This window comes from Balaenoptera acutorostrata, chromosome 16 (genome assembly GCF_949987535.1).
Source record: "Balaenoptera acutorostrata chromosome 16, mBalAcu1.1, whole genome shotgun sequence".
Classification (NCBI taxonomy): Eukaryota; Metazoa; Chordata; class Mammalia; order Artiodactyla; family Balaenopteridae; genus Balaenoptera; species Balaenoptera acutorostrata.
This window is the reverse complement of record NC_080079.1, coordinates 10242515-10255681: the sequence shown is the minus strand read 5'-3', so window position 1 is coordinate 10255681 and position 13167 is coordinate 10242515. Positions and strand designations below refer to the sequence as shown.

Here is a 13167-nt window from a genome sequence, read left to right as displayed (position 1 = left end):
CTGTATATTAGTAATAATACCAAGTAAGTAGAATTTTAATTTAATACAACAGAAGTCTCTTAACTTGTGGCTGGTTAAGCAGATTTATAACCCCACAGAAACTTCCCTCAACGTTCCCTCAACACAGCTTTTCTTAACCCCCCTTCATCCCACAATAAAGGTTCATCATTCCTTCTCTGGTCCACCATTTTCTCGGTTACTTATGTCTGTTTCCATGCCCAGGGTGTTTCTAGACTGAAATATATTCCTCTCGATGTCTGCTGACCAATAAGGGTAGATCACCTGGAGCGTACAGCTGGAGCCATCTTCAGACTATGAAGCAGGCACTCAAGTGTTTATTGAACAGATGGATGGATGGATGGACAGACCAGATGGACAACTGTTAAAAGCCTGAGCTATAAAATGAGGGAGCTGAACTGAATGTTCTGATAAGGCCCCTCCCAGTTCTAACATTCTTTCCAGGTATCTATCTATATTCTACACAGATATTGATTCTGTCGACAAATGATAGGATCAGAGGATTTATTTTGACCCTGCAACCTAAACCTAAGGAGAAAACATGGGCTGCTGAGCCGGCTCCCACAAAAACTCTTACGTATCCCCACCCTGACATCTAAGGTTTATGGTCTTTTCCCTCTCTCTCTCTCTCTCTCTCTCTAACCAAATAGAGAGAATACAGCCTCGTGGTTTAAAGGAAAAACACGGACTCAAATTACCACTGTACCAAAAGGGACCTCAGTGACCATCTGGCCCAACGGCTGGTGTGATCAATGTCATCCAGAAAGGTTAAGTGATTTGATCAAGGTCACATGGCCAGAGGCTGGGCTGAGCCTAGACCCAAGTCTCCAGCTCCCTGAGCAGTGCTCTTTCAACCACTCCATGCTGCCCTTTGAACTCTCCCATGGTAATTAAGTCAAAAGTTCAAGATTTATGTGAGCTGTGGCCGCTGATGACTGCCAACTGTATTTTTATTGATGTAAAAAAAAAAAAACAGCCTGTTTCAGCTCTTAGATTAAGTCTCACAAACTCTCTAAAGCCTCACTAAGGCCTCTGTCTTAAGTCTATAATTAGTGCCTTTAAAAATATCACTAATCAGGACATTTCAATGCTTTGACCCCTGATGAGGGAAGGAGGCACGTCTCTGAGAGCTCTACCCCATCCTTGCAGTAGACTGCAGTTCATCTGTCTTCAGTTTTGCACAGAGAAAGAGAAAACAAATCTAACAAAATATGGAGATGTCAGTGAAGGTGTGACTGTGGGGCTCAGGGGGGCTTTATTTGAGAAATCTCATTAAAACAACAGCTTGCTGATCAACGAGCTTGCATTCAATAAGAAATACATTAAAACAAACCAGGCAAGTGACCCACGTGTGAAACGCCTAAGTCCACTGGGAGACCAGTTGCTTGGGGGAGTTCCCAGGCTCTGCCTTCAAAAGAGAACCCACTACTGGCCCGTGATGCTGCTGGACCAGAGGGGAGGCCGAGAAAGACAAGACACTCAATCTGGCCGAATGGATGGGACATCATCACTGGCCTTTGTGATAAAACACCCAAACCAACTTGTAATGAGGTTTTCACCACAAAGGTGTTTCAAAACCTTTAGGCAGCTTGTACATTTTCTAAAAATGTGTTTTCTTCAGTTCCTGGAAACTTCAGCACAACTAAGAAACCAGCATTTACCAACTTAGATACGATCTCTTCCAAGGAAAATCCCAATTAGAGCCAAGGTGACGGCGAACTGTTACTATAGGCAGGTCTATCGATGAAAGTTCAGAGTCTCAGGCCAAGAACCTTCATTTTCCCCAGTTGCTTACAAAAAAAAAAAAAAAAAAAAAAAAAAAAAAATTGCCTTTCTCCCTAATATGGAGGATGGGCAGCTGCAGGTCTGAACGAAAATAAAGCCAAAATAGAAAATTACCTTCTCTCTCTTCACTCAATAGAAAGAACCACTCCACCTGATACAGCTGTCTTACTATCAATTCCCTCTAGTTAAGCAGCCAACCTGAACCTTCTGTCACTCATGCCCTTCCCAAGAAGTCAGTCTCAAGTTCTCCAGAGACAGTAATCACTTAAACACAAGCCGGAGGTGATAAAAAGTACCTCGAAAAAAACGGACAGACGTGTCTATTTATTTGCTGCCAGATGACCCATTAAGATACCTAGTACCTAGGAAAGGCAAGGACTAGTTAAGTTATGCTTTTTTAAGCTAAAGCACAAAGCGTGAACCTTTTCAAAATCCTCAACCTGGATTCATTTCAAAAATTAGCATTTGAAATCACAACTTTCTGTCCGGAGAAAGTCTCTTTCACCAAAGGGCATATGCAGCAGCATTATTTCCTGGCAGCCAGGCTTGTAGTGACATCACAAGATTGTTCCACTCAGGGAAACGTCTAACACTGGTCAAGTGTGAGGTCATCAGCTAGTCAGCTGCTAAAGTATGACCGGAGAATGCCCTTCACATCTGTGATGGAAGAACTTGACTTAAAGGGGGGGAGGGGGAGTCAGATCAATCAAATCAGCCCATTGCAGGGATTTTCAAAGCACGTGCAGCAGGATGTTAATAGATGCTATATTTTAAAAAGGGTCTTATGGTCAATAAGTTTGGAAAACCCTGGGAAAGGACAAAAAGAAACAGATGTTTTACTACAGAACTTCTCAGAGCTTGTAATAGGCTGATAGACACTGTAAGTCTTCAAGAAAGGTCACAGTATGAGGTATTTTCCAAATTCATTTCAAAATACAACTCATTTTTGGCAGAGAATTATGCTGAACTAGGGTTCCAAGGGATACTCTTTGAGAAACACCGGCTTATTCTCTTAATGTACAAACCAAACCTGAACGCTGCTCTGTTTTTAATGGGATCCATAAAAGATATACCTGAGGACAGTAGTTCTACAAAATATTCATTCAACGTCCAGGACAGTCCTTGCCCTCCAGAAGCAATCTACCGGAAAAGGCGGGTCTGAGATACTACGTGACACTACACGTGATACAATGTACACTACCTGTGATACGACAGAACCCGTGAACAACAGTCAAAGCCACTCAGTAGCCCAGTGTAAACAAGGAAATCCTCTACAGAGGAGCCCACTTTTGAGCTGGGTCTCGCAGGATGAGGTAAGAGTTCAGATCAACCTGAACACTGCAGTACATTCCTATAAAAATCAAATCGGACCTGGAGGTTAACGGATACCAGTTTCACGGCCAAAATGCAACAATCCTGCCTCAATTTTTGACTGTTCTTTTTGCCATTATATTTGACTACCATACTTTTTGTACTCTGTACAGATCTAAGAAGAACTCTACCAGGCAGATAAGCTTGCCTTCTGAGAGTTTGCTGACAAAATTAGATAAACAAGAATACCAGCAATGAGAGTAACCTACAATCTATTTTTGGAGTCACTTGATGGAGAAGTAACATAGACCAAACCTAAAAGAGAAAAACTCTTCTCAGAGAAGCTCAGAAATATCACAGGGTTGCTGGAGCATCATTTGTTAACTTCACTGAAGGGGAACTTTCAAGCACACCCCAGTGGCATCTCCAGGCAATCAGAAGGCACCGAAGGAATCAATTTGGACACATGAGTGGTTTCCAGGTGGCTGAAAATGCAAAGAATTCGGTGCTTCTACAATTTTCCCTATTAATCAGGTCAGGCATTTGACACTCGAGGTGGCAAAAAATTGTCTTAATGGCAACATCCCCTTCCCCGCCTTGCCAATTACCCCGGCCATGGCATTCCTCTGTCCACACAGGCCACAGCTGCTTAATCTCAGACGCCCCAGGCTGCACCTGTGAATCAGACCAGCCTAATCACACTAACAGATGGCAGAGGCCAAGCAGCCAGCTAAGAACTGCTATCACTTTAAATCGCATCTAATGTTTCACAGGCACCAAACAGAGGCAATTCCCGACAGCAGTATCTGCCTGGTACAGCTAACACCAGCCCTTAATCACTGCAGAGCACCCACTTCGGGGCAGAGTTGGTGTCATTCGAGAGCTAATTACAAAGAACCCAGGTTGCAAGGTGAAGGCACGGCAATTCACTCAACGTGGGCTGGCGTTTCTTAAATGCAACACTCTACTACCTGGCCCTACCTGGGCACCGAGCAGTCAGGACTAGTATTCAGGATGAAAAGAGAGTCATCAGAGAGAGATTCAGTTCATTCAGCCTACCCTGCTGTTATACTTTATAACTTCCTGCATATTCCGGGTAACATACTATTAGGCAGGGGACTGATCACCAGAACAACGCAGTTCCCAGGCATGCCCACAGAACCGCGCTGAATCTGATGCCCCGGTCAACAGCAATGGCTCCCACGCGTGGGTACCACTTTAGAGCCGTAAACAACTGTGCGAGCATCTTCCCTTCACCCCCATCATCACCCTGAGTATTGGCAGAGGGGCGCTGGGATTAGACATGCCACAGGCCTCTGACTGAACTGCAGCGCTGCTTTTGGCTCACTGAATCACACATTCCCAATGAATAAAACACAAACAAACAACTCCTTTCTCCACCTTATCTGGTCGTTGGGGGCACTGACTGAACGAACCAGCAGCCAGCACAGAGTCGGCCCAGAGCAGACCCTTTTCATCACTGTCAGGGTCACTGCCTCTCTTGCCAGAGCCAAAGAACTAATAAGAAGTGAGTGGCATGTTGTAACGTACCAGTGTTTTATTACTAAATCGCAATGATAATAACGACCTCATTGGAAGGCTGGTACAAATCACAGCAGAAGACACTTTCACTCGCCTTATTACCCACTGTTTTACCAACGAGATCGCTAACAATAAACTCCTTCTGGAAGCAGATGTGCATGTGCGAGTCCCTAAGCCAGTGGTGCTCACGCTTACTGTGCATCAGAATCACTCCCAAAGTTTCTAATTCAGCGGGTCCGGGGCGGGCCCCGAGAATTTTCATCCCTAGTAAGTTCTTCAGTGACGCTGACGCGAGTGGTCCAGGCCGCAAGCTTTCTCTTGCCAAAGAGTGAAAACTATATAAACCCAGATACCTCCCTTTTTGCCTAAGCTGCTAGGAGACTCAAGAGACAAATCCAGTTCCCCACTGAAGCAAAACATTATCCCAGGTGCCGGACAACATGGATTTTCTCTTCTTCCTTGAAAAATCCCTGGGTCTATTTTAATAACGAATTATCTTATTATTTAGGCCTTGTTTAAAGTTATTAAAGTAATATCCTTTTGAGAAAACGTAGAATACAACATCTAAGCAAGGAATGCCAGTGACCAGTGCAAAATCACTTTGGAAATATTCCAACCATGTCATTGGAAAATAAAACTTGCTATATTTGATCTTCTTTATTGAATAAACACTCACAAATATTCTTCTGAGCAATGTACAAATATGAACTCACTAATCCTCATAACCCCAAAAGATACTGTGATTATTCCCATTTTACAGATAAAGAAACTGAGGCACGAAAGTTAAATTACTTGCCCAAGGTTACCCAACTCAGCAGTGGTGGAGCAGCATTTGAACCGAGGCTGCCCAGCTCTGAGAGGCCACATTCTCACTCACCATGTAAAGGCCTCCTAGTGTCAGTTACGGCAGTGCTTTAACTGCCTTTAAATACGCAAACAGCGTTTGTTGCCCCCCTTTTCTATATGCAACGTAAGACACACTTCCCTTATTTCTGCTCGGCAAGCAATGATGTTTCACAAGGCCATGGTTTCTCAACCTTGGCACTATCAACATTTTGGACCAGATAATTCTTTGTTATGGGGCTGCCCTGTACATTGTAAAGATGTTTATTAGCAGCATCCCTGGCCTCTTCAAAGCCACTAGCATCCCCCCCTTCCTGTGCTGAGACAACCAAACATTGCCCAGTGTCCCCCGGGGGAGGGGGAAGGAGGAGAATCACCCCCCGTAGAGAACCACTGGGACAAGCCAAGCACCGTCGATGGTTATGAAGAAGACCAGGATGTTACATGACTCTACTGGCTTTACATCTCCAAATAGTGAGAAGCCAGAGGAAAAAGGAAAACCAAGGAAAGAAAAGTCATAACTGCTTTCAAAAGAAAGTGGCTACTGACACAATAAGAAAGAACAAACAGTAGAGAAGGGTGTACAGTAACACTGGTTTATTCTCAGATTTGAAAGTCAAGAGAGTAGACACAGCGGAGAGAGGTGGGGACCGCAGGCAACAAGCATCCCGAAGAGTCGACAGGGAGACAGCTTAGAGTCAGGACTTCCCACTGAGCTCTCCTCTCTTGGGGACCTTCGGAGACAGCAATTACTTACTCTTGCTGTTACTGTTCTCACTGACAAAATCCTCCGAGCCATCTGTGTCGTCCTCATCATCTCCGGATGAGATGGCATCTGTATTCAAAAGAACATATCCATGGTTGTGTTTTTGCAAAGCCAAAGGTTGCAATCATCTACAACTTAGTCTTTCTGGAAAGGGGATTCAACAACCCAGGAACCCAGGCAAGAAGTCTGAGACCATGTTTAGTTAAGATGGTTTTAATGGCTTAAATTTTCACTCCATGATGATGGTTCATCTATATTATGATTCTCAACGTTTTTTGCTTTCACGTTATTTAAACATGCTATAAAATTGGATATACTGAAACTGGATTTTAAGCTTCAAATGGTACTCGAGTCCCCAAAGAACTTACTGATTGTGTAATATCCAAAGATTCTTTCCAACACAACCTTTCAGCACTCGGGGTCTCCTTCAAGAAAGGAATTAGTTGCTAGAAAAACTTAGCCCCCGTGTGGCCTTCTGACCGTTTACTAATATTCTGAAAGTGGAACTTTAAACTTGGCTGCAAAAGGGGTCCTGTGCAGTCCCTCCTCACCACATGGAAGAAAAGTCAAGGAGAGAAACTCAAATTTTAACAAAAGGAAGCAGAAATCTTCAGCATCCAAATTTCAATTCTATGTTCTAAATGCCAAGGATGCCGGTGGTATGGGGGTAAAAAAAAAAGATGTGTTTTTACTTATAGGAAAGTGTGCTGTCTTAAAAGAAAAATGTTACTGTGCACATGAGAATCCTGTCATTTTTAACGACCAGCCTCTCTGATATACCAGGTCCCGTAGAAGAACTTCAAAAACAGATCAATCACAAACCGTGAAGTTCTGTGCCTGGCATCCAATTAGCAGATCCCACTATGATTTCACTTGTCCAATAACACTTTACCCAGAAAAATGGCTACAGAGAAGAGAGAGAGCAGCGGCTGGCAGGCCAACTCACCTGTGACATTGACCATGAAGTAGACAGTCTCACTGTCTACATTCCTAGCAGCAGTACAAGCATAGAGGCCGGAGTCTCTAGGCGAGGCACCTTTTATCTGCAAGTACTCCCCAATTAGCACTGTCCTATTGTTGGGCCCCAAGTGTACCCCATCCTTAGTCCAACTGATCATGGCGGCATCTCGCAACAGGCAGCGCAACTCTAGCGATTCCCGGGGCGCAGCCACGTAAACTTCTGGTTGGGAGATTTGGTATTTGGTTGATGGCTCTGCAGAAAGGTGGGAGAGAGAAGACGGAGACAGATGGGAAAGAGGGAAAGGAGAGAACGTCCAACAAAGGTCAGTGGAGGCCCCTTGACGCCCGGGAGAGGCAGTTCATGCTTTGCAAATGGCCCCGGGGGTGTCTGCTTCTCCTCGCACCCCCAGAAGCCGCCCTCGCCAAGGAGAAGAGGAGCATCCAAAACGAACCAGAGGAAGCGCCCGGCAAAAGCTGCCCCACTGGGTTTCCACAAACTGTAGAGCGTTAAACACAAACCCCAAACCCAACTTGGAAAGACACTATCCAAGAAAACTCTGAAGTCGATTATCAATCCAAAGCCTGCTTACACTGTAACCCCCGGGAAAGTCTATCATTGTGGCGTTTTTAATCTGTGAGAACGTGTGCTTTACCAGTGGTTTCATTCCACATGACTGCACGGCTGTGTACACACACACGCACGCACACACACACACACACACACTCATTTATTTGTGCTGACTCTGCCTGTTGTCACAAATCTGAGCTTCTTAAAAAGAGGTGCCTCAGACTCTCAGACTCAGATCAGAACACGGCTGGTCTGGAGACTTAATTCTGTGCTGGGTGAGCTGGGATACACAGCTTTCTCTTAAAATGATAATAACCTGGAGGCGTTAACGGCAAAACAGAAAAGAGAAAAATGCCCCCAGGGAGCCAAGAGGAGGCGGTCCCCATTACACTTAAATGGATCCTGAAATGAAGCTGCTGAAGGCTGCAGGCCAGTTGCTCCATTCGAAAAGCTGGACCGCTCCCTGCCCACGAGCCCCCGCTGCACACCCTGGGTTTCAGCCTCCTCAGCCCTCTGCCTTTGTCTCCTTTAGGGCTGTTCCTTCCTCCCTTGCCTGCACACGAACACCAACCTGTCCTTCAAGGCCCAAATCCCTCGTGCCCTCCCGGGCGAGAGTGTGCCGCCAGCCACCCTGGCCCAGAGTGAAGCGGGTCTCCCCGCTTCACCAGCTCCTGGGGATGGACCACGTTCCTGATGGACTTGTCCTGTCCCCAGAGGAGATGCCAAGCTCCTGAAGCGAGGGCTGAGGTCTCGTGGCTCTTTGTGAGCCCCTCCCCTGCCCCAGGCAGACACATGGAAGGTGACCACTTCCGACAGGGTCACAGTCCCCAGACATGCAGGGCAAGATGGGACCTGGCAGGACCCAGCCTCCGCGAAAGGAGCGACAAGGGGCCATGCGTCTTTAAGAATAGCCAGAGCTGCCAGCCGGGACCCATGAGGGTCCATGAATCGGCTTTCATCCTTCACAGTGAGAACTATGCATGGTACCCGGAGTCCCAGGCCCAGCAAAACACAAAGCTTCCCAGCTCTGGGACGGTTCCAAAGCTGGGCAGCGTCACAAGGCAATTGTTTTGCCCTTTTGAATGTGGTCTGGACGAATCTCCCACACAAGATTGAAAGAAAGTTACTTCACGTTTCAGTCCCTGTATCCCAGGAGCTGCACGCATCTGGTTCTAGAAATCCTTCTCCCCAACACCACCGCCAGCCAACATGGAGGGCCAGGACCCCCCAAAGGGGCGGCCCTAACCCCACCGAGGCATCCACGCCAAGAAGGGCCCAGACGTTGAACAGGATGGGAACATAAAGAGGTAACCACAACCAAGAGAAGAAAATAAAAGTCATATTTAACATGGAAAAACACACCCCAAAACAAGGGCAGAAAGCCCCAACTGACAAGCAGGTTACATTTCAAAAGTTTGTTTTTCTCATTCAACAATTATTTATTGAACACCTACTATGGGCCATGCTTTTTTTTATTCTGGATGCTCAAGAAGCAACAGGAAACAAAAACAGTCCTTGCACTTATGGGATATTAATTACAGTGGGGTGATAGACAATAAATACAACATCTACAAAACTATAAAGTACGTAGGGTGGTCCTAAGTGTCAGGGAGAAGAATTCAGCAGGCTAGTGGCACACCCAGAGATGGAGGCTCTGGGCTCCAAAGCAGGAGCTGGCAAACCACAGCTCCCGGGCCAAACCCAGCCATCGTCTGTTTTTGTAAACAAAGTTTTATAGGCGCACAGCCATGCTTACATATTGTCTGGGGCTGCTGTGATGTGACACTGGCAGAGCTGAGCAGTCGAAACAGAGACCTAATGGCCTGCAGAACCTCAAATATTTACAGTCTCGCCCTTTACAGCAAGTTCACCCACCCCTGCTGTATAGGATGGTCAGAGAAGTCTCCTCTGGAGAGAAGTGAAGGGCAAAGCAATGCTTAAAAGATGTTGCTGGGAACTTAGCTGGAAGGTCCTCAGATGAGGCCTCCCAAGGCTAAGTCATAATGCTGCTGAATTCAGGGACTGATAACAATGTTTTGAACTCTGGATCCTGAGCAGCAATGCGGGTAAGAGGGGAAATGGAGAAGAACAAAGAAATCAGTTTGGCCCGTAATCTCAGAGCATCTCCCACCTCCCAGAGTCAGGGCCAGTCAATATCCGAAATGACGGGCCCCCAATGGCCACCTGGCCCACCCCTTTCACAGCTAGTCAAGGCCAGCATCAGATGTCATTTGGGTCCTGGGTCTCCAACAACTGATTACAGAAACAGCACCCACAATGTTAGAACGAATTGACAGTGGCTTAGCCTGGGTCATAAAATCATCGATATTTATTACAACCGCATTGTATGATCAGCAAGTTACCAAGAATGTTGTGGAATTTGCTTTCCTCTGAGCCAGAACTGGTCAACAAGAGATGACTGAGCAAGGAAGCAGCTGGTCAGAAGCAGCAACACTTTCCTCCCTTAAAGGAGAGCCCAGGACCCATATGTCCAACCTGTTCTGTCCTGGCCCTCGGATAAGGGGAAGCCTTGTCCCTATTTCATGGAGGCATTGGAAAGCTCTAATACTGTTTTGTTTTGTTTTGTTTTTTTAAAAAAAAAAAGCAAGACACTTGCAATTATGATGCAGAAAAATTTCTCTCTGGACCAAGGTGGAATTATGATTTCTCCATTTTTAAAGGAAAGCATTTTGACTGAGAAGCCTTTCCTTCATCTGAAATGGGTAAACCACAAAGTCTTGCTGAAACCAGGAGTATCTGAGATGCTGGACCAACATCACCAAAAAGACACCACCACCTGCTGCTGTAGAAGGAGGTAACACGGGGCGGTAAGGACCACGTCCTGTTCAGGTTGGACACACAGGAGATGCTGGTTAAATGCGTGCTGCCTGCATGGGAAAAGGATGAAGCCCTGAGTTCCAAGTCCACTCTGCTCCTGCTTAATCTCTTGGCCTCAGCTTCCTCATCTACTGAGAAGTAAGAATGCCCCCAAAACAGGATATTATCTTGAGAATCCAACAAGCCATTCAATATGAACCTGACCTTCCAACTATACCTTGTTGGGCCCATGATGGTCACTATCTCCGTCGTTCTTCAAGGCTGAAGACACTACCACGATCTCGAGCACCACTCTTTTCGGAGGATCATCAGAGAGACTCCTTGGATTTGTATCGCCATGGATACAGAATGATGTTACTAATGATGGGCTCCCAGGTCAAAAGGACTGGTAAGGTGACTTGAGATACTAAGAGTGGTTTTAATTTCCAGGAAAACCAGGTCAAAACTGTCACCCAGTTTTCCAATTAGATGATAAGTTTCAAGGACAGTAAAATAATTCCCCAAAATGCATCAATAAGATAACAGTGTTCATTCATAACATTAAGCCATCCACCTTCAAGGTCTGAAACCAGTAACTACTACCGGTGGGAAATTCTGAAAGTGTGTGCTGCTTCCCTCCCCAGCTGATTATTTCACAACAGGCTCATATGGGGGTCTGTGGCGTCTTTGGGGAACCCCAGCAGAACCCAGCAATACTCCTGCGTAATCTAGGACTTCAAGCGCAACTTAGGGAGGATGGGAGAGTGAATAGAAAGGGGGGAAGAAGGGAGAAGAGGTTGGGGATAAAAAGTCAGGGAAGACCAGTGGGGCACATGGTGGGGGTGAGGGGCAGAACGACACGCCCATCCCAGGCCACCCAGCGGCTCCCGTGGCCCAGCTCGCAGGTTCCTGCATCAAAGACATCCCAGGACACGGACACTTAGCCCGAGACCCAAACCACTGGCTCAGTGGAGACAGCTCTGTCCCTGCCCCTCCCACGCGGCCACTGGGGCTTGGTTTCTCTTCTGCGCTGCTATCCTCCAGGTGACTCCCTGCCACGTGCTCCCGAGTGCTCTGCGGACACCTCCACAGGGGTACTGACCTCACTTTGCTCCGTGGAGACAACGGGCCCGTTCCCTCTGACATGGCTGATGCTGCATCTGCGGTACCCTACCCACCCATCTGACTGTGATGTGATCACCTCCCGCTGTCACAGGTCAGTGCCTCCCCTTGAGTCCACCAAGCTGCACGGCCTGCTCTATAAAACATGATGGTTGACACGGGGCAAAGTATTCCCTGAGAGATTTAAACGATACCTTTTATAGCAATATTAATATTTCCTGCGTTTATTTTTTCTGGTACGGCAGCAGACTTTTTACTCTTTCTTACAGACAGGAGTGGAGAAATCCACGCAGAGCACACAGCCCAACACTTCCCTCATCTGTTCTCACCAAAACACAATGAGGAGAAGGCTCCAGAAGCCACTTTGCTACGCACCAACTGCGCTTTCAGAGGCTTCCACGGACAGAAAATGTTTCCTCGTATCTTTCATAATATAAATTACAATCCACAAAGAAGCAAGAAGGCTGGAGCGCACACACCAGTGCTGGACATTCTTCGTCTCTGTACCTAAAAGTGTTAAACAAACAAGGCGCTGAGTTTACTTTCTGGGAGGACAAAAAGGCACGTGTTTCTACTTGCTGAGACCACACGACCGGCGGGTACAGCTCGGCTGTGCAGATCTCTGGTTGCATCAATCTGAACTTTCTCCCCACAAGTTTCAAACACTTGAGAAGCACCAGTGGCATCTTATCACACAGCTGCTCTCCAATAAATGGACTCATCTGATATTAAAAAGTGAGAGACGGGCATCTCTACAACTCATCAAAAGTGAATGGTGTGACTAACAGCCGCCACTGCATACGGTTGGTGCGGGATTCCTGCCCGGAGCTGCATCTCCTTCCCACCCCTAAGAAACTCTGAAGCCGGGATGCCTTGGGAGCTACTGGAATGTAGAACTGAGGGGCCTCCAACTGGGAAGAGAAGATTGAGGCGAGGGCTGCCTGACACCCCAAGTCCCGCAGTGGATCAGGGCAGAGGTGTGACATCACGCTGATGTCACCAGCTTTACTTCACAGGAAATCGACACAGGGAAACCAATCCTTGCTGGGGGTGAGCAGAGCCCAGGGAGGGGGAAGTCTTGTAAAAGTCAGAAAAGGCTGTGGTTTCTGGGACTTCGCTGTACACGACCAGCTGAATTCTTCCCTGGTGTCATCGGGAGGCCGTCTTGAGACAATTGAAGCAGGAGAGAATTTGGAACAGGGAGCTATTTCAGGTAACACTTGATGCTGCCGTACCAGCCAGAGCAGCACTTCAGACTGTCACTTTTTATAATGTTTGCCTATAAACTTTTCCCGTGTGGTTTTTGAAATGGCGCCCAAACGCAAACAGAGAACAGATGGGAAACCCACGTCTTGCCCTGTCCAATCATTTCGTGGAGAATGGATGACAGATTTAAACTGTTAAGGAAGAAAAAAGCCGCATATGCCAAGGGGAC

The 13167-nt window shown here is 46.7% G+C and overlaps 1 protein-coding gene across 13 annotated transcripts in view; it reads right to left on the bottom strand.

Annotated features, from left to right (window-relative positions):
- The window catches only part of FGFR2 (fibroblast growth factor receptor 2), a 102872-nt gene that overhangs the window by 68735 nt on the left and 20970 nt on the right, over window positions 1–13167 (bottom strand). For 6 of the 13 annotated variants that reach the window (XM_007173205.2, XM_028164229.2, XM_057531187.1 and 3 more), the window contains 2 exons: window positions 7212–7478; window positions 6257–6334 (listed from right to left, as the gene is read on the bottom strand). The exons of 3 other annotated variants lie outside the window; for them this stretch is intronic. In XM_007173205.2, coding sequence (XP_007173267.1) covers window positions 6257–6334; window positions 7212–7478 — 345 coding nt within the window. The remainder of the gene's footprint in view (window positions 1–6256; window positions 6335–7211; window positions 7479–13167) is intronic. 4 more of the 13 variants (XM_057531188.1, XM_028164233.2, XM_057531185.1 and 1 more) reach the window with 1 other exon arrangement.